The 22,315-nt window shown below is 28.3% G+C and overlaps 4 protein-coding genes across 12 annotated transcripts in view; 2 read left to right on the top strand and 2 right to left on the bottom strand.

Moving 5' to 3' along the window:
* The window catches only part of LOC127073108 (transcriptional activator protein Pur-beta-A-like), a 30,445-nt gene extending 21,813 nt beyond the window's left edge, over positions 1 to 8,632 (top strand). For all 8 annotated transcript variants that reach the window (XM_051014200.1, XM_051014202.1, XM_051014197.1 and 5 more), the window contains one exon: positions 7,521 to 8,632. In XM_051014200.1, coding sequence (XP_050870157.1) covers positions 7,521 to 7,952 — 432 coding nt within the window. In that variant the 3' untranslated portion in view covers positions 7,953 to 8,632. The remainder of the gene's footprint in view (positions 1 to 7,520) is intronic.
* Positions 8,488 to 10,612, bottom strand: LOC127073109 (uncharacterized). Of its 2 annotated transcripts, XM_051014206.1 has the most exons (3): positions 10,454 to 10,612; positions 10,127 to 10,357; positions 8,488 to 10,036 (listed from the first exon to the last, which is right to left on the bottom strand). In XM_051014206.1, exons 2-3 carry the CDS (start codon positions 10,343 to 10,345, stop codon positions 9,212 to 9,214), a joined length of 1,044 nt encoding a protein of 347 aa, XP_050870163.1. In that variant the 5' UTR covers positions 10,346 to 10,357; positions 10,454 to 10,612; the 3' UTR covers positions 8,488 to 9,211. The 2 variants fall into 2 exon arrangements, with proteins under 2 accessions (XP_050870163.1, XP_050870162.1); XM_051014205.1 differs by having other exon boundaries at positions 8,488 to 10,357.
* Positions 10,613 to 10,748: 136 nt separating this feature from the next.
* Positions 10,749 to 11,880, bottom strand: LOC127073113 (cytochrome c oxidase assembly factor 7 homolog). The gene is made up of 3 exons (XM_051014211.1): positions 11,683 to 11,880; positions 11,428 to 11,562; positions 10,749 to 11,268 (listed from the first exon to the last, which is right to left on the bottom strand). Exons 1-3 carry the CDS (start codon positions 11,786 to 11,788, stop codon positions 10,808 to 10,810), a joined length of 702 nt encoding a protein of 233 aa, XP_050870168.1. The 5' UTR covers positions 11,789 to 11,880; the 3' UTR covers positions 10,749 to 10,807.
* A 115-nt stretch (positions 11,881 to 11,995) lies between these two features.
* Positions 11,996 to 21,821, top strand: LOC127073103 (osmotic avoidance abnormal protein 3-like). Its single transcript, XM_051014185.1, has 6 exons — positions 11,996 to 12,230; positions 13,749 to 13,820; positions 16,100 to 16,884; positions 17,064 to 17,732; positions 18,668 to 19,230; positions 20,807 to 21,821. Exons 2-6 carry the CDS (start codon positions 13,749 to 13,751, stop codon positions 21,301 to 21,303), a joined length of 2,586 nt encoding a protein of 861 aa, XP_050870142.1. The 5' UTR covers positions 11,996 to 12,230; the 3' UTR covers positions 21,304 to 21,821.
* Positions 21,822 to 22,315: the final 494 nt, after the last annotated feature.

Raw genomic sequence — 22,315 nt, 5'->3', positions numbered from 1 at the left:
TTATAAACACTTGTAAAAAGATTTGAATTTGTTGAAAGACTTATAATTCGACGATGAACGTTCGATTGAAGTTTCGAATGAAGTTTCTCCTGTCTTGTTATTTTATTAGCATTTGTTATTAACAATTTATTATTCATGTAGTATCGAACTCAATATTGTATTTTCTTTTTCGTTTTTTTTTCTTTTGAACATTTTTCAATTTATATATGTAATACATACATATACATATATGTATATATATATATATATATATATATATATATATATATATATATAATGTGCCTGTGGTACGTAAGATAAAAATTATGCTGCTTTTTTTTTTATGTAAATGATACAAAAATGATAAAAAAAGATATATATATATATATATATATACATATATGTATGTATGTACGAGCCGGTGATAATGGAAATGTGTATGGTCTAAGTAAAAAATTAAACAGAAAAAAAAAATAAAATAAAGGAAAAAAATAAAGAGAAAAAAAGATTAGTTTATCGCATAATTTGCATGACCATGATCTAATTATACTTACGATTCACGTAATGAACTAATTTTTTTTTCTTACTTCATTTTTTTTTTAATTCATACCATATTTAACACTTTCATAATCACTGGCTCATATATCCTAAATGGAATACATATATTCATTTTCTCTATCTCTCTCTCTCTCTCTCTCTCTCTCTCTGTCTTTTTGTATCTCATGGAACAGAACATTGAATTCAATTTCTTTTTTTTTTTCTTAATCTAAACGAGTAAATTTTGTAAAATTCCCAAACGAATCGCATCATAATCATATTCTTTTTGATTTGTCATCATCGAATGACTTCTTTTTCCTCTGTCGAAAAGAAATTTTTTTTTTTTATATATATTATTTATTCGATAGAAAGTGCTATCGATAATTATTGAGAATTAAGATATCAATGATCGATAACGTAAAATTAATGGCGAATACGTGCTATTAAGTGTAAAAAGTTAAGAAAGAAAAAAGAACAAAAGGAAAAGGAAAAAGAAAAAAGAAATGGAGGAGAAGTAGTGAAACGGACGATTAAAATGAAATGAAAAGAAACGAAACGAAATGAAATGAAACGAAACGAAACAAAACGAAACGAAACGAAATTAAACAAAACAAAACAAAAAACAAAAATAAAAGAAAACACACATATACTCCTGCCACGCAGCGAGTCCTTAGACAAGCTTTAAGATAATAATAATTATAAATGATAAATATTAATTAATTAATTAATTAACAAAAAAAAAAAATAAAATAAAATAAAATAATAGCGATAAAACTTTCTATATGTTGAATTGTGTCTAGTGAAAGAAAAGTAAACTATTGAAGTAAAAAACAAAAAAAAGAAAAAAAAAAGAGGGAGAAGTAAAAAAAAGAAGAAAAGAGTAGGAGGAGGAGGAGGAGGAAGAAAAAAAAAATAAATATAAATAAACTAACTGATTAATTTATTGATTGATTGATTGATTGATTGATTGATTGATTGACTGCTTGATTGATTGATTGATTGATTGATTGATTGATTGATTGATTAGTTGACTGATTGATTGATTGATTGATTGATTGATTGATTGATTGATTGATTAATTAATATATAAAATAAAAACAAAACAGTAATATACAAGAAAGCAAAAGAAAATTAATAAATATTCGTCATACACAAAATTGATACAGTTTATATACGACCATTAGTTATCTCTATCGAAAACTATTCTTTTTATTCGCATAACTTAGACTTCGAAGATGAAGGAGAAGAATAAAAATAAGAATAAGAAGAGGATAGGAGAAGAAGAAGAAGAAGAAGAAGAAGAAGGGTTGTTAGAATATAGCTTCGGTGTTTCGTTTGCTGTTTTACAAGCGTTGTGCGGTTGGTAATCGGCGGTTCTAGGTTAAAATATTATATACATACATAGTATCGGAAAAAATGGGGTTGCCGATAAGTCCACACATATACGTTTATATATAATATTTAGTGAGATCTTAAAAACTCACTATTGTTATATCATTGTCATGTGCTATTATTACGTAGGGTTTTCATACCTACATGGCCAAAAACAATAATAACAACAAACAAAAAAAGAAAAAAAGATTCTAATAAAAAAAAAAAAAAAATTATACACGAGCGAAACGTAATTAATTCACGTAAATTATTATCATCGATTTGGCTTTGTAAAAGTATGCAAAGAGAGAGAGAAAGAGAGAGAGAGATAGATAGATAGAGAGAGAGAGAGAGAGAGAGAGAGAGAGAGAGAGAGAGAGAGAGAGAGAGAGAGAGAGAGAGAGAGAGAAAGAGAGAGAAAGTGAGAATGAAAGTAAAAGTAAGAGTGATAATAGAAGAATGAGAACGTGAGAGAGAGAGAGAGAGAGAGAGAGAGAGAGAGAGAGAGAGAGAGAGAGAGATATTAAAAAATTTGGTATCGTACACACTTTGCATGGTGTTAGAAAAATATTATAAATAAAATACGAATGAGAGAGAGAGAGAGAGAGAGAGAGAGAGAGCGTGTGTGTATGTGTATGAGTGCGAGTGTGTGAGAGAGTGAGTACGAGAGTTTGTATGTCGAATTTGAGAGAATAAAAAAATAATTAAAAACGTACACGTGTATATGCGCGAGTATGTGTATGCGTGTGTGTGTAAGTGTGAGAAAGATAAAAAGAAAGAAAGAAAGAAAGAAAGAAAGAAAAAAAAAAGTAATAATAATCCACACACAACTTGTACAGTTCTCCCCCGTTTTACGTGAAATTGCGGCTCGCGCATCAAAATTATAATAATGTGTCTCGCCATAGTATGAAAATTCTATCGTTAATACGTTTATTAATTAATTCTTATTATTATTATTATTATTATTATCATTAACGACATCATCATTTCGTCGTCTTCGTCGTTGTTGTTCTCATTGTCATTACAATTTTCCTCCTCCTCCTCCTCCTCCTCCAAAACTTTTTCCTTTTCCTACTCCTCCTACTCGTCCTCTTTCTCGTTATGGCGAATATCATCTTATTATCTTTGTCTAATTATCGTTAATTCTTTATTTTCATCTTTAATTCTATGCGTCATCAAACTCATATCGTCGTTATTATTAATATTATTATTATTATTATTATTATTATTATTATTATTCATATATTACGATGATGATTATTATTATTATTAATTATTATTTTTATTAGTTATTATTATTATTATTATTATTATTATTATTATTATTATTATTATTATTATTATTATTATTATTATTATTATTGCTGCTGGTACGATTATATTGTCATTATAATTACTATTAAGATTATTCTTATTATGATGATTAATTAGTAACAATCATTACCAGTACCATTGAGATTAACTCTTCTGTTCGTTAATAACACTTAATGCGGCTACGAGTAGAGTCGTGTTCATTTCTCTTAAAACGAATAATTCATTAGTTTGTTTTTTCTTCTCTTATTCGATCAATCTCCATCATTATTGACACCCTATCTTTTTCATTATCCCCTTAACGATCGAAAGGGTCACTATGCGCGTGATCGCTGGATCGCTCTGATGCTATTGAAAAAAAAGAAAAAAAGAATAATAACGAACGTTTTTATTGTATCACGAATATTTTCTATAAAACTTAGTTAGTACTTTCTTGTCTTGTAGGCTTGTAAATATTAATGGAAGAAAAAAAAAAGAGAGAACGGAAATCTAAAAAAGAAAAGAAAGAAGTGTGTCGACCGTTAAGGGTTAATTCATCTCGGTTCAACCCCAGTCATCGATCTTCAATTTTCTTATTATTTTCTTCTTTTCTTTTTCTTCCCTTTTTTCTTTTTTTTTTCTTCTTCTCCTTTCTTTCCCTTTCTTTTTTATTTTTTTTATTTCTTTTTGTATTCTTTTCTACTGTGTCATTCACATCTCTTGTTTTCTCAAACGTTAACGAATAGGAATAATTACAAAAAATAAATAATGAAAACGGAGAAATATCTATCGAGATAAAAAATAGAAGGCTTTCGAGAGTTAGGAAAAAGATCGATAGGAAAAGTGAGAAAACAGAAGTTGACAAAGAAAGTGATTAGGCTGATAAACTTGTTCCTCTTTAATTTGATAAATTTCTCTTTTTATTTGGATTTACATATACATGCTTTTGTCATATTAATTTTTCTTTTATATATATATATATATATATATATATATATATATATATATATATATAATACACGGAAGACACACACGGATTTCGAGCAAAAAAAAGGGGGGAAAAGAAAATTGCGCATATGAGCGAACAAAAATTTTTATCTACCTTCTCGTCTTTTTCTTTATACGCGTGCGTGCGTGTATGTGTTTATACGTACGAATATCATATTGTGGAATATCAAGTGATCTAAATGAAAATAAAAATGAAAATGAAAAGATAAGAAGAAGTATAGAAAAAAAAAGTTGAGGGAAACGATGATCCAAAAAATAAAAAAAAGAAAAGAATAAAATTAAAAAAAAAATGAAGGAAAAGGATTTAAAAAATTTACCATCATCATACAGCATTCGATTTAAACGAGCGATCGAGGACGATGTATTTTGAAGTTAACAAAAAAGAAAAAAAAAACAAACAAACAAAAAGGAAAGAGAAAGAGAATTTTTTCAATTTATTTACAAAGTAAAAGAAATCGATTCTTTATTGGTATTGGGAAATTTGAAATCGTTCGATACTTTTTGCATTTTTTTCTTTGTTTCTCTTTATCGTACGATTTATAAGAATAAATGATTACACGTTATTTTATATATAAAGTATATAGATAAATATATATATATATATATAAATCATTTCTAAATTTACAAATTTTAAGGAAAGAAAAAAACAGTTATTTAAGAATAGCCGTTGATATATGCGCATGCGTATAATTAACACGTTAGAATCGTATCACCGATAAACGCCATATTGGATGCTTATAATTTTAAATAGAATGTCGAGTCACGGTGATCAAATTTCTCAGTGCGTTTCTATCGTCGTTGGAACGAGTCGTTTTAAACTGGCATTCGTACCATAAGTAAGATGTATATATATGTACTTTTCTGGGGCTCAAGATTCTATTATTACACGTTAGCGACGTGGTGAAATTTTGAAATTTTATACGTATGGATCTTTTGCTGTCTTTATTTTTGGTAAAATTATTTTTAGTTTCTCTCTTCTTTTTTTCTTTTTTAAATCTAGAAACGCACACGCGTTACATGTACGTGAACATGAATCTTTTTCAAAATTGTATAAAAATTAAAGTGTCGGAAGTAAATTAAAGGACAAAAAGAAAAATGTAATAAAAAATAAATAATACATCGTCCACGCTATCGATACGATCGACGTTTAATTGTTATCATTAAACGTTGTTTATTTTCAATAGAATATTATTTCTATATAAAAAAGAAAAAGGGAAAGAGACAGAGAGAAAGATCGTGTAAAAATTTAAACGAGACGCGAGAGAGAGAGAGAGAGAGAAAATATAAAAAAAAATATAAGCTTACGGTCTACTAAAAAACTAAAAAAAAAAAAGAATAAATGGGCAAAGTTGAAAAAAGAATAATTCGCACGTTTTTTCGAATCGTTTCATTCTACAAGGATAAAATAATTAATAATATTAAAAATAACAATAATAGTAATAATAATAATAATGACGATGATGATAATAATAATAATAATAATAATAATAATAATAACAATAATAATAGTAATAGTAATAATAGTATTAACAAATGAAGCCAATAAAAAACTAAAACCATATTTGTACACGCGCGCGCGCACGCTCCGAGAAATACGCGATGTGAATCTATATATATATATAAAATCTATATATATATGTATACACTCATATACATATATATACGTAAGCATGTATACATGCATATGTAAATGTCGTATAATATCCGGATTAGAAGAGGGTAGTAGAAAAAGATACACGTATCGGTGTGTGTCTACTTGTGTATATGACAAACTCATATTAAGCGCATATTTGTGTTACTCCTTCGTCTTATCAAATTTAATTTCGTATGTCCGATCCAAAAAAAAAGAAAAAAAAAAAAAGAAAAAGAAAACAAAACGATGAGGAAAAAATAAAAGGAGAGAACGATCGAACGAGAACATTAGAAAAGGAAAAATAAAAAAGAAAGGAGGTAAAGAAAGAGGAAGAGAGAAAAGAATTAATCATAATTAAAGTAAAAGTAAAGAAATGAAAAATTAATAATAATGAGAAATGAGAAAAAAAAAAAGAACAGGATGCAAAAAAGAAAAATACTATCGTAATGAGCGAACGTATAACTCAAAGAGAAAAATGAAAAGAGAGGAAAAGAAGAAGATGAAAATGCGTAAAAAGAAAAGCAATGAGAAAAGAGAGCGAACGAAAAGTAGTATGAAAAGAAATGAAAAAAAAAAGAAAAAAGAAAAAAAGAAAAAGAAAATCAAAAGAAAAAGAAATCGTCTTTGATGTCGCGACGAAAATATACAAATTTTTATAAGATAACAGAGCATTCCGTTTTCTAACATTTCTCTATCGTCTATGATTTCGCAAATCTGGATTAACTTTTTCAAACACTCGTCGTATTTTCATTCTTCGACTGAGAAGATCGGTGACGGAAGAGAGAGGTGGTATGGATCGATCCTTTTCTTTTCCTTTCTTTTTTGGGAATGGCACGAGTTGATATGGGATTGTATTTGAGATGGGATAGGAAGAGATAGCGACAAAAAAAAAAGTAAAAAAAAAAAATATATATATATATATTTAAAAAATTTTTTCTATTTTCTTCTAATATGGCTAAAGATAAATATTCCGATATTCTTTATGATATAATGGCCGATTTGAAAGTTGTCGTCAAAAATCAATTGTCGAAAACTTGTAGAGCATTTCTAATACGGCGTTTTTCTTTTTTATTAATTAATTGATATTATTATTGTTATTATTATTATTATTATTATTATTATTATTATTATAACTATTATTATACTATTATTATTATTATTATTATTATTATTATTATTATTATTATTATTATTATTATTATTATTATTATTATTATTATTTCGCGATGATCATATAGAGAGGAGAGATGTAAAAGTATATCTAAAAAAAGCGAGAAAAAGAAAGCGAAAAGGAAAAGGAGAGTGAAAGCTCTTCGATTTAAATTTTACAAAAGTACTTAATCTTCTACGACGATTATTATTAAATCTTAGATGAAAAAAAAAATACTTTCGTATATATACTTAAGGAAAAGGAGGAGGAGGAGGAGGAGAACGACACATCTGTTTTTAATTTTTTCGTTTGATATAAATTATTATTTCGTATGAGTAGAATAAGTAAAACTTTCTATATCGACCGTCGATCTTTCGATGACTGCGTATATTATAATGAAAAAAGAGAAAAAGAAAAAAAAACAAAAGAAAAAAAAAAAGAAAAGAAAAGAAAAGAAAATAAACTCGATCTGTATTATTATCGCCGAATCTCGTCAAAAAAAAAAAAAAAAGTCATGGGAATATTCTTTTACTCATGTTTCGGCTTCGACAGGTGTCCCAGTCGAAGAGACCTAACAGCAACAACAACAACAACAACTACAACAACAACAACAACAACAACAACAACAAAAGCAAAATCGAGAAACGTCAAAGCGAACAACGTCAGCGTGAAAGTTTGAAAAGACGAAAATCCTTACCCCAACACGGAGAAACATCCACCGTCAATCCTACAAAATCCATGTCAGCATCTGTTTCACAATTAACAACAACAACAACAACAACAACAACAACAATTCCTGCTACAACGGTCCCATCCATCATCATCGATCCATCTCCTTCCAATGTAAACACGTCGATAATAGCCGCTACAGTCGTTGGACAAAAGAGCAGCAACGTAAACGAAGGAAATGTTTCTACCAATACGGCTACTAAATCGACTTGCGATATGCAAGGTATTTTACAGTTCGAACCAATTGAAATTTAAATTTCCCGCGCCGAACATTTTCGATTTCTCTTATCCTATCGGAGATTCGATATTCGTTCATAATTTAGCCGTGTGCGGCGCGCCTACTGCTGTTCGGCCGATGGCCGCCATATTACCGCGCATGCGCGTTGTTGTCTTTTCTTTAGACGCGCGTTGTTAAATCGTTCCCTACATATTACGTGTGTTCTTTATTTTCTCATTAAAAACATTTCTCAGCTTTTCCTTATGTTCTCAAAAGACAAAGTCATTATTTTTGATATAATACGAGAATTATATTTTCCGCGGGTTTTCTGTTTCATTAATAATTAATTCATTCATTAATTTAAAAAAAGAAAAAAAAAGGAAAAAAAAAAGGATAAATCAAGTTAGATACCGTTCGAGTTAATTCTTCAGTTTTTTTAATTGATTATGCGTAAGTTTAATAACACCCATATATATATATATATATATAATATATATATATAATATATATATATATAATATAATTTGTTTCTCATACGTTTCCTTTCGTTTACTTCTTACATTAACAAAAAGCTTTTTACATGGATTCTAATCGGTTTCTTTAGATGTATTATTTTGTTAATTGAAGATCAATGTACGAATGCTAAAAGAAATAATTTAGGACGTTGTGACAAATATTGAATATCAACGAGTGAAGAATAAAAATTTTAAGAGCTGTTCTTTGTCGTCTACGACTTTTCTCATTTTTCTTTCTCTCTTTTTTTTTTAAATTAATTTTAAGAGAATAGAAATTCTTCGAATATACATATATATACATATACATATATTTTAACATCTTTTCATCTTACATGAAATCATCGTGTGATCTTTTTATGTCCACCTTCGAATCAGAAGATTGACGACAACAAATGAATTCGACATGGAAGAATATAGTACGTATGTATGTCTGTATATTTAAATTTACAAAACACAATATTTTCTTTTATTCTATGGTATTATGATTTATTATTTAATTTGATATTTTTTATATTATTTTTTCTCTTTTTTTTTTTTATTCTTTCTAGTTTTACATACAAATATTTTTGGGTACTATCGGTAACTTCTAAGACACCAATATAGATTGAAAAAAAAAAACAAATTAATGAGATCTATAGAAAAAAATATGATGCCATTCTCAAATAATGTATTATATTTGGCCTATATATATATATATAATTTATGTATATATATATATATACATATACATATGTAGATATATACATACATACATATATATATATTAGAACTGTTAAAATTGTTCATGTAATTAAATTGATTAGATTATCCGAAACAAATGCAAGCCATCCAGGAAAGTGTGAGAGTAAAATCAAAATATCATCGCTATTTTCTTCATAGAATTCTGTTATTCTTTCTAATACATAAGCTTTGGAATTAAATGTATGATAATGTGGTTCTATTCTTAGTAAAATAATGCATGAATGCAAGTATTTGGGATAAAGATCTATTATATCTTTATCCTTATTTTCACAATAAGCGATAATACGCTTCAATGTGGCTTGTATAAATGTTAAAACCATAGGTGCATATTCTAAATGTACAAACAATTCTTTTAAAAAGCTGCATATTAATTGAAAAATGGACGGAGATATGACTGCGAATTCAAGTAATTCATTTATCGAATGTGTGATCTCTATGCCATCCTTATCGGCTTCCGTATTTATATTAAGACAAGTCGACATAAAATTATCTAGTAACACTTCTTCTATTAGTTTATACCTTTGTGAAGAATATATTCTTTCTATTGTGGATAAACTAAGTCCAAGATGTGCATTTTCATGTATGGCATAACATAATAACTTTTCACTTTCATTAGTATAATCCAAATAAGAAAGTTTAGTGATTATTTTTTCGATATAATATATAAAACGGGTATTATATTTTGCAAGACACATCAATGCTCCGGTTAAAGATGTCAACGTGTAACTGGACGCACATTCGTTTAAAACATCTGGAAGATATTTGTCCATTAAATTCTCTACAAATTTTAACGTAGTTTCTCCATCTCTAAATATACGCAGGGATTGAAATCTCTCGGTTATGCGGCATAATTCACGCAATGTATCCTGCAATTTATATACATATATATATATAAATATATGTCTATTGTATATATGTTTTGTATATATAAAATTACTAATAGAAGAAAAACTTACAATAACGTGAAGACGAACAGAATAACGTTGGTAAGCTTCCTTGGAGACTTTGTAACACAGAAGATTTGAAAACGATGTAGACAAGGCACGTAATACAACATCAGATCTTGGTACAAATGCATCCGTATTTAGAAAATCTTTGTATTCTTCGGTCTTTTCAATACTCTTCTCTGCATCTTCACAACTATGCAATATTGTCCTTAAAATTCTTATATCCATATTGTTTTAGATCTGGAAATATAATGTTTATACAAATAATATTATAATATTATGTATTTTATAAGATGAAATACATATTAATAAATTAATGTTAATATTCATACGCACGAAAAATATACACAGTTAATATAAAATAGTATGTAGAAAATAATGACTACATATTAATTATTTATTTCTAACATTTCATTTACATCCTTAAGCCAATATAATTTTATTACAATCTTTCATTTGATCCAAATTTTTTCCCTTTACATAACCTATAAAAGCCACATTACTGACCAGTATTACCAACATTATTAAGAAACATAATATACATATAAAATATCCGATAACAAAATAAATAATGCATATATATATTATCAGATCGTATAAATGACATAGGAACAATACATTTATAACTCTATACAAATATAACGTTCTTTATTATGACTTTGCAATATTACTATATAAGATATGGTGTCACTAGTTTTCAATGCCTTGTTGGAACTTTAACGAGGGAGAGCGTTTTAATTCTTTTACAAGCTGATCAGCTCGTTCCTGAAAGATTTTAGCTAATTCAGAATCCTTTTTCACCCCGTCGCCTCTTAGATGCATCTGAGATACATTTGCACAAGCATATGGATTTCCATATTCGCAGGACTTAAGCGATAATTTGTAGGCCTCTTTAAAGTTCTTCTCTACGTGATTCTCTATTCCATTCATGTAAACACCTGAGAGAAAGAAACAGGCTTTCTCCGAATGGAGTTGGTAACATGCTTTCTTTAACATGTTTACTCCTTTATTAATCTGCTTAGAATAATCATCTTCAAGTTGATTAGTTATGGCAAGAACACCGGCATGAAGACAACCGTTATCATTATTTAAATCGCAAGCTTTTTGATGATACTTATATGCTTCATTAATATCTGTTTTACAACCTTTACCTATAAGAACGAAGAAATATATAAATTTGAAACGAAACTTTTCTTCTCTTTCTCCTTCTTCTTTCTTTGATAACAAATAAAATTTCAAGAAGCTTCCCTCGTTATCGACCGAGAAACCGTAGAGCCACACTGCTGCCATCTAATCGTCACATAACTTACCGACGATAAGATAATCTCCGTATTTGGCACAACTTCTCGGATAATTACGTTCGTCGCAATTTGATTTATAAACGATCGCTGCCGTTTTATAATCCTTCTTGATGGTTTCGTTAAAATCACCCAAAAGTTGACAAACTGGAAATAAGAGAAAAAGAAGAAAAAAAAAAAAACGGACAGAAAAGAATATCGTTAGAGAGAAAATGCACGTTCGTAATAGGTTAGATCACTCCTTCGTCAATGATTCGTGTTTTGTACCTTCTGGATTTTTTTCACTGTAACAACCAAATTTATATTCGATATGAAGATTTTTCAGATATTCCTTAACCTCTTCTGGTTTTTTTAAATTGTACGGTATAGCCATGTCGTTTACTTTTTCATTCACAAAACTTAGGAAACCGTACGAGGAGATAGGGGACTATAGAAGATCACGTTCTATTGATAATTCTCGTGTTAGAGAAAGAGATAGAGAGAAGTGAGAGGAGTGGGGATTTGCGTCGGATTGACCAATCACGTGATCGAATAAATTGAACGCGCGTTTCTCCAGTATTTTCGAACGAGCGCGCGCATAAAGCGAAAAGTGAAACGAGGTGTCGCGTACGTCGTGAAATTGGTTTAATCGTGTGGACAGTACCGCTTCCCACGTCGTTTCGCGTGTACATTCTTTTCTTATGCGCATCGTAATATAATTTTGTTACTCGTTTAAGCGAAGGATAAGTGTTTTATTTTCTTTTTCTTTTTACACGGTATTAATTGTCGCATGCCCGAAATAAGAAATCTTTGTTGTCGTCGTCGTCGTCGTCGAGGTTAGTAATTTATAATATAAATGCAATATAATAAAATAAACGAAAATTTATCGCAATATGATAATCACTGTAACAGGTGTGATAATAATCGTAAAAATCATGGATGAGATAATTTATATGTATATGTATATATATATATATATATTTTTTTTCTTTTTACGCGTATATGAAAATTTTCATAATATTTATTTTTTTACGAATCTAATTTTATTTTTGTTCGTTTCTTTTCATTTTGTTTCTTTTGTTTCAAGACGTAATATAACTGCGCGATTTATTATGGTCTTGATATAGACCTTCTCAACTATAGCAGGAGTTACAGGATTACATTGCTTTAGTAGGTCAAAGTGTAGAGTATACTCGGTCAGTCGGCTACCATGCTATTTAATCTGAAATCTTTTTCTTTATCTTTTATTTACGTGTTTACTTAGATTCATACTATTCATATTAGATACATATTATTATTAAGATTATTACGTTTAACCTGGATACAAAATTTGATAGATAATTATTAGATATAATTATAATTAAATTATTTCGTGTAAAAAATTTATAATACTATATATGTATATACATATAGTATACATATAGTTTTTAATATATTATCTATATTTAATATAGATAGTATATATAAATAAATAAACAAATAGATCAATAAATAGATAAATACTATATATATTTTATATATATAGTATAAATATTTCTTTAATTGATTATTATTTTATAAAATTATCGACGTATCGTTTATAATGATATGTGTTTTACATATTTGACTAACGAATAGTTCTGACCTTGTGAATAACAGATCTATGTATATATCAAGTTCGTCATAGTATATAGTTATGTGTATATATATATATGTACTAATATTCGATCGTAAAACATGAAGATACATAGAAACACTTCATTATAGATTTTATTATTGTATCTAGCTATTCAGATAAACTTATCATTTATTACATCAAAACTCATTTACGATCTTATTATTAACATAAATGATTCAATATTATACCAATATAAATCTAGAAATTATAACAAATATATATATATATATATATATAAATAATAAAAGAATAAAGTATATATAAATAATTATATAAAAACAATTATATAACACACATATATATACATATAGATATTTATTAAATTTTACTAAATATATATATATATATATATATATATATATATATATAAAACGGTTTGGATAAAGAAATTCATAAATCATAGGAAAAAAAAAGAATTTTAATAATTATATATATATATATATATATATATATAAACAAAAATAAAAAAACAAAAAATACATATACACATACTTATGCTGAAATTTATTGAGAAACAAAAAAATATATAAATATATAAGTAATCATAGAAAAAAAATACAATAAAAAATTTACACAAATCTATTAAAACTATACAGGTCCGAAAAAATCAGTTTATACATTACAAAAAATATATGTATATATATATATATATATTATATATAATGAATTTTCATTTAGTTTTTCTTTTTTCTTTTAGATGAGCGAGTCGGTAAAAGTGGCCGTAAGATGTCGGCCTATGTGCAGTCGAGAAAAGCAACAGGGGTGTCGGGTACGTCAACGTGAGAGTCAAGGGTCAACAACAGTCAACAAAAAAAAAAAAAAAAAAAAAAAAAGAAAAGAAAAGAAAAAACAGAAAAATAAGAACAAAAATATCGGTCAATAGAGCAGTAGAGCATGGATAAAAAACATTTATTTGATTGATGATGCACTTATGCCACTTAGAATTACGACCTTACACATCTATACATATAGATACAATACATAAAATATAATATATCAACATGGCATGCATGCATGTTTCTCTAATTTTGTTTATCCTTTTGTATGTTTCTCAAACCTTCATCGTTATAATATCGAACGCATTGTAACTTAGCGACCGTACCAAAACAAGGAACGTTTGCTCATTGCTGAATATGACGTTCTCTTGCATACATACATACGTACATACATATATATATATATATAGATATATATATATATATATATATATGTAGATAGATGTGTATGTATTTTTGTTTTCTTTAAATATTTTAATGAAAAAAATTCAACGAAAAAGCTTTTCATTTGTATTATTATTATTGTTATTATTATTATTATTATTATTATTATTATTATTATTATTATTATTATTATTATTATTATTATTCTTTTTACTATCGGTTTTCTATGTTTCTTTTCTTATTTTTTCTATTATCATATTTTTTATAATCGAAATTTTATAAGTTTGCAAAAAGGATATCTTGTATCTTTCATCGTATCTCTTTTTGTATGTATGCAAGTACGTATACGTATGTATATGTAAAAATATGTAGATATTTTCTAGTCGTCACGTGCATCACGTTGCAAAAATAACTTGAAAACTATCTCGTTTGAAATATCGATTCGACATACACTTTGTTCCATCGATAAGCAAGAGTACGATGTGCACTAGGAAATGTGTTTGTGCGTTTCTAAAGTAATTTCATTTGTGTATCATAGTGCAGATATATATTTAAAAAATTATAAATTCTAATGTACGTTTATAATCATTCATAGGAATATTTTTTATCACATATTTACGTATTTATTTATTTATTTATTTAATTACATATGCAGGTGCGTTTCTAAAGAATTTTATATGGAGATCGTAATTACATAGTAAAAAGTATGTATGTGGCTATATCTGTGTGTATACTTATATACACTCGGTAAATGTATTGTTTACAAGCATTTGATTCACTTATATATACATACATATGTACATATGTACCATCGTTAATCAAGTAAAGTCAATCGATTTATGTAGTTCTTTCGCATAAGTGCATGAATACGGATCAATAGATATATATCTTTCAAGTTACGTGCTCGAACCTTGACCTATATTTAAAATTCTTCTTGATAAGGTATTACGTTTAGACGACACATTAAGGATATTGCAAGCATTAATCAAGAAATTGAAATTGTTTGACGTTATTACTAGTAAAGATGAATAACGAATGTGTTAATTTCTTGATTAGGTGAACGTACATAATTAATGCATATTACTATTCCTTTTCTACTTTTTTTTTTTTTTTTTTTTGATTTATATATTCGAAAAAGAAAACAATTTCATTTGTCAGTAAGAAATTGATCTATTTATTTCTAATATTTTTTTTTCTTTTTTTTTTTATACAATTTTTGTAAATAAAAAGATGATTAAATTTTTATATTACATTATAACTTTTTCTTTTTTTATTAATCTTTGAGAAAGAAAAATTAAAAGTGAAATATTTTTTGTGATACAAAGCAGTACAGTTTCATATTAGAAATCTGCAACACCGACCGTCGGTAAAATATTTAATACCGAATCGATTTTGCACAAATTGATATTTACGTTAGATTTTATATTTATTATACACAAATTCACGCACACACACATACACACACGCGCATCCATCCTTCCATACGCACACATACACATACACAAAAGAAATATATCTTTAGTATTATCAATCTTAAAAAAGGTATTACAAAAATAATGTTTTAAACAATGATAATTTGCAATATCGACCGTCGGTAACACGTTTGAAAATTAAACAAATCTTGCCCAAGATCGATCTATTCATTGAATAACGAATTTTTCATAATTTCTATCTTGACAAAGGATATATAAAATAATTCAGATTATTATATCCTTTAGATCTCACGCTTTACTCTCTTTACAATTACAAAATATATTTTCATTTTTTCTAATAGTAAAAAAAAAAAAAGAAAAAGAAACAAAAGAATCCATAAGATCCATTCGCCATTTAGACGTTATTTATTAAACGATAAATGACAAGAAATATCATTTCAATGATTAATTCGTAGAACGTCGTGACGATCGACAGTTTGTCAAAATGTTGTACATTGGAGAATCCATCTGCGAATGGGAATTTGACGGGTGGGAAGGTGTATCAGTTCGACGCAGCATTTGGTTCAGATTCAAGTACGGAATTGGTTTACGAGGACGTTGGATCGGTCATCGTGGAAGCTGTACTTCATGGTTACAATGGTACAGTCTTTGCTTATGGGCAAACAGGTTGCGGAAAGTCTTACACTATGCGAGGTTTCATCGAACGTACATTGGAACATTTGTTCGAGGCAACTTCAACTTCGAGCACGGAGACACGTTATTTGGCATTACTTAGCTATCTCGAGATTTATAACGAACGTTTGCGAGATCTATTGAAGGAAGGTACTGGTGAGACGTTGTTGATGCTGAAGGAAGATACAACCAGAGGGACTTACGTAGCTGGTGGTTTGCGCGAGGTCACGGTAAAGAACGCTGCCGAATGTGCACGTTTGATCGAGCAAGGTGATAAAAAAAGGGCAGCAGCCGCTACGAAGATGAACGCAGCAAGCTCGAGGAGTCACGCGGTTTTGACGCTTGCACTCGAGGCAATAGCTATCAACGATAACGACAAGGGTGGTAGTAACGCCATTAGAAGAGGAAGACTTCATTTGGTCGATTTGGCTGGTTCGGAGAGACAAACGAGAACCGGGGCTACTGGGGATCGTTTGAAGGAAGCCGCTAGTATTAATTTGAGCTTATCCGCTCTTGGAAACGTCATTAGTGCATTGGCTGCTGGCAATGGTCGACATGTACCATATAGGTATAAAGTATTTCTATTTAATTTCATGTTACGACGTACATATGGAATTTTCTTTACGATATTTTATATACGTATACATATAGATACATATATATATATATATTTTTCTTTTTCTCTTGTTTTTTTTTTGTTTTGTTTTGTTTTGTTCTGGTCAATACGGGGGAACGGTGCGATCATAGGGATAGTAAATTGACCAGGTTACTGAGGGATAGTCTTGGTGGCAATGCAAGGACACTTATGATAGCATGCATCAGTCCAAGCGACATCGATGCCGAAGAGACATTGAGTACACTTCGATATGCCGCAAGAGCACGTTGCATAAAAAACAAACCGATCGTCAACGAGGATCCTAAAGATGCTTTGTTGAGGCAATATCAATTGGAGTTACAGAGGCTTCGCAAATTGTTGGAATCGAACGATAAGATAAACGATTCGAAGGACCTTGAATTAGAAATCGACGTTACGGAAAGGGAATATAACGAGGAAGTCGAGAGATTGAGAAAGGAATGTGAGAATTCGAATTTGTCTGCTAAAAAGTTGCGAGAGGAGCTCGATATATTGAGATCGCGATACGAGAATGATAACGGTAAGACTACATTGCACGAGGGTGAACCTGTTATCGATGAATTGGATAGGGAACGAGAAGAAAAACGAAGGAAGAAGAGAGAAGCTGCGAAACAAGAAGTATTAAGGAGATTGGAGAAACTTACGATCGGTGGGGAGGCACTTGACAATAACGAGTTAAGAAAACGAAGGGAAAAGAGAAGAAAGAGATTGCAAGCTCTTGCTGGTGTTTTAGAAGCTAGCAGTCAAGATGGCGGTGTCTTCCAAGTTTACGGTCAACTGAGGTAACGCAGTACTTTATTTATTTATTTATTTATTTATTTATTTATTTAATTAATTATTTCTTTATTTATGTTAGAATTAGTAGAGTATTTTTGGGTATCAAAACTTGAGATATCAATATTATCGATGATCATATCATATGATGTTTCTTTTTATTTTTATAATGTCTACGAATTTCTCAACACTGTAAAAAACGACGTTATATTTAATAATTAATTGATTAATTAATTCGTATTGATGTATGATTAATTTATGGAATAACTAATTTTTCAGAATTACGAAAGGTTATATTTAAAACGACAAATTTATTCGTTTTCAAATAGAATTACAGATTGAAGATATTTTTCAATATTTTTTTTTTTTTTTTTTTTTTGATTTTTATATCTATCCAATTTGTTCGATCAGTAAAATACGTAGAGTTATCTTTAGAAACTAACCGGATCTAGCTTAATATATGTAAAATATTCTTCAGGAAACAAACAAACACTTCCCGATCGTAAATTAATGTGATTTAGGAATTCGAATAAATATAATGCGAAAGAAAATGAAGAAATAATTAAAGAGATAAATAAAGAGATAAAAATAAGACATAGATCTTTCCTTTAAATCTGTGATAATAAATTTAGTATAGAGTATAGAAAAATATAAAAGATAATACAAAAAAAGAAAAAGGAATAAATAAAAGAAAAGAAAAGAAAAGAAAAGAAAGGAAAGGAAATAAATCTCCGAAATAAATCGATCATTGTCTACACGATTGCAATTGCAATTGAATCGGTAAATCGATTTTGATCTTTCCCTTTTTTCCTTCCTTTTCTTTACAAGATAGACGTTAGAATATAGAGATACGTATTTACAAATAGAAAATACAGATTAGAATATTGTGACGGAACGATAATCGTAATATTGAATAAAAGAAAATTATCGTTTCTAATATTAGATCTACCGAGGATGCATTAAAAAGAATGGCAAAAAGAGTACGTCAACTCGAAGCGGAAGCTGCCGATCTCCAAGCATCCTGGGACGCTGAACGTCGTGATCTCTTACGACGTGAATTACTTACGTCACAATTGTGCGATGCAATGATACCACATTTACGACCAGGTTGTCCACTCCGCGACGTAGGATCGGTAAGAGCATCGGCAACTTGGTCTGAGGAATTAAATCGATGGAGATTTCCGGATGCGTCTAGTTACATAACGTTACCGCCAACGTTCGTGCAATTACGAGATGGTATGGTGAACACCGTAACGATACCAGGAACGACATCGAAGGCAGATCTTAACAACAATAATAACAGTAACAACAATAGCGGTAACAACGGGAAAGAGGATTTTAAAACAACGAATTTAATGTCAACTAACGAGATTTCGACGGAGGAGACGAATGATGATAAAAATAAAAAAAAGGATACGACCAAGAAACTCGACATTGCTGACACATATTTTCGTAGAAACAGGATCGATACGCTGTTGGCACGTGTCAAAGAGGCAAAAACATTTGGTAGGATTATTATTATTATTATTGTTATTGTTATTATTAGTATTAATGGTAATTGAATTATTATCTTATAATAGGTAACATTATTGTTATTAATTTCTTTTTATTATTCTTCATTAATTGCTGTAATTTGTAAATTATCTTGTTATTTATTATTACTATTACTATTTTATTGTTTTATTGTTACTATTATTTCTCTTATCGATTTTTGACGTAAGAAATTTCTCGATGCTTTTTTTTCTTTATTTCTCCATTTTTTTCCTTTCTCCGATCGAATATAAATAATTAAATAAATAAATAAATAAGTAAATAAGTAAATGTTGATCGCCTTTGTTCGTTCAATGTATCACGAGTAACGCTAAGCGAAAGGATCGTTTGTTAAACACTTGTGGAGAAACGAAAGTAGAAATGAATATGAAATATAAGAAACTGAAGCAAGCAAGCAAGCAACCAAGCAAGCAAAACGCTTTCACGATCGACTCGCATTATCTCTCCCGTAGTTGTAAGAACTAATGTTTAATCCAGTATATGAAACGCGGAAACTAACAACATATTCTTCATTTTCTTTATTTTTTTCTTCATTTTCTTAATCATCTTTTTTCTTCATTTTCTTAATCATCTTTTTTCTTCATTTTCTTAATCATTTTTTTCTTCGTTTTTTTCATCATTTTCTTAATAATTTTTTTCTTCATTTTCTTAATTATTTTTTTCTCTTCATTTTCTTAATCATTTTTTTCTTCATTTTCTTAATCATCTTTTTTCTTCATTTTCTTAATCATCTTTTTTCTTCACTTTCTTAATCATTTTTTTCTTCGTTTTTTTCATCATTTTCTTAATAATTTTTTTCTTCATTTTCTTAATTATTTTTTTCTCTTCATTTTCTTAATCATTTTTTTCTTCATTTTCTTCATCATTTTTTTCTTCATTTTCTTAATCATCTTTTTTCTTCACTTTCTTAATCATTTTTTTCTTCGTTTTTTTCATCATTTTCTTAATAATTTTTTTCTTCATTTTCTTAATCATCTTTTTTCTTCATTTTCTTAATCATCTTTTTTCTTCATTTTCTTAATCATTTTTTTCTTCGTTTTTTTCATCATTTTCTTAATAATTTTTTTCTTCATTTTCTTAATTATTTTTTTCTCTTCATTTTCTTAATCATTTTTTTCTTCATTTTCTTCATCATTTTTTTCTTCATTTTCTTAATCATCTTTTTTCTTCACTTTCTTAATCATTTTTTTCTTCGTTTTTTTCATCATTTTCTTAATAATTTTTTTCTTCATTTTCTTAATTATTTTTTTCTCTTCATTTTCTTAATCATCTTTTTTCTTCATTTTCTTCATCATTTTTTTCTTCATTTTCTTAATCATTTTCTTCATCATTTTTGTCTTCATTTTCTTAATCATCTTTTTTCTTCACTTTCTTAATCATTTTTTTCTTCGTTTTTTTCATCATTTTCTTAATAATTTTTTTCTTCATTTTCTTCATCATTTTTTTCTTCATTTTCTTAATCATTTTCTTCATCATTTTTTTCATCATTTTTTTCTTCATTTTCTTAATCATTTTCTTCTTCTTTTTTCAGAAATAGGAAATCGTTTAAGTAAATCCGGTGGTTCGGAGGATACAACACTTCCCATTAATAACAACTATCTTCAATTGAATGCATTGAACTTGCAAAGTAGTGCACCGGTGATCAGCGAATCAAATGTTTACAAACCCAGTCAACATCCTAGACCCGTTCATGGTCATTCAACTCGACACGCTTGGACTATCGATGATAATCCAACAAATAGAACTTATGGTTCGTTCGTAACTAATATGAAAAAAAATCCACCAAGGATATTAGAAGCATTACCGTCTTATCCGCAAGGCAATGGACAACTTGTCAATAATCCGTTTCGTTTTAACGAAAGGATACCTTCTAGATTTGATCAAAATGATGATCAACGACATGAACAACAACACGAACAAGAAGAAGAAGAAGATGAAGAAGAAGAAGAAGAAGAAGAAGAAGGAAAACGACGGGAACATCGTTTACTCAATCTCGATCGAAATTTTCATTCGTCTAACACGAGCTAACGATATTAATTAATTAACAAATTTGTTAAGTAACGATTATTAATTAGATAATCGATATTTAACCATCGAATGTTGACCATCGATTTTATTATATAATTACTATAACTCTCGTGAAGAATTATATTTACTATATATTTATTATATCGTTTTAAATAATTCTTTTAACGATCAATAATAGACAAATAATTCGGTAATAAAAAAAAAAAAAGAAAACGGGTCATACGATCAGTATTATTCAGTATTTTACGTTAAGAAAATGTTCTTTTATTTCCCTTCTTACAAATGTTTTCGAGCTTATATAATTTTTTTTTTTAATGACATTAAACAATAGGAGTTAAATATTCCCGTTATTATCGTTTACTATTAAAATTCGTCTAATAATACTCTTTATACAATTATTTCGAAGAAATTGTTTCTGGTACACGAGAAAATCATGTATAAAAAAAAAAAAAAAAAAGAAAAAAAAAGGAAAAGAAAAAAAGAATGTATAAATGTGTAATATTTTATGGAGATCTAAATATTCTTTTTATATATGTGTATACCTTCTTCATATCCTACGTTAGCTTATGCATATGTATGTATGTATATATGTATGTATTTATGTATGTATTTATGTATCTACGTATAATGTATATATGTATGCATGTCACTGGTGATTCATTTATAACGTTGCGAATTACTTTCCTCTTAATTTATCACACACACACACACACACCCACACAGATATTGACACTAAAACGCATTAATTTAGTTTCTCTTTATCCCTTTTTTTTGTCCTTTATTTTTTTCCTCAGGACTTTTTTTCTTCTACTTCTTTTTTTTTAATTCTTTTCAAGCAACCTCACGTAACTCCATAAGATCGATTCTATGATTAATTGGAAAGCAAATTTCTAAAAATTTCGCCCACGTAAGAACCAAACTAGGAATAAAAAAAAAGGAAGATTTAAGAAAGTGCAATATTACAAACCGTTTATACACGATTCTTGCATATTTTTTCATTGCATAATCAACG

The sequence above is a fragment of the Vespula vulgaris genome, chromosome 2 (genome assembly GCF_905475345.1).
Source record: "Vespula vulgaris chromosome 2, iyVesVulg1.1, whole genome shotgun sequence".
NCBI classification, from domain to species: domain Eukaryota; kingdom Metazoa; phylum Arthropoda; class Insecta; order Hymenoptera; family Vespidae; genus Vespula; species Vespula vulgaris.
This window is presented reverse-complemented; position numbering and strand designations above follow the sequence as displayed.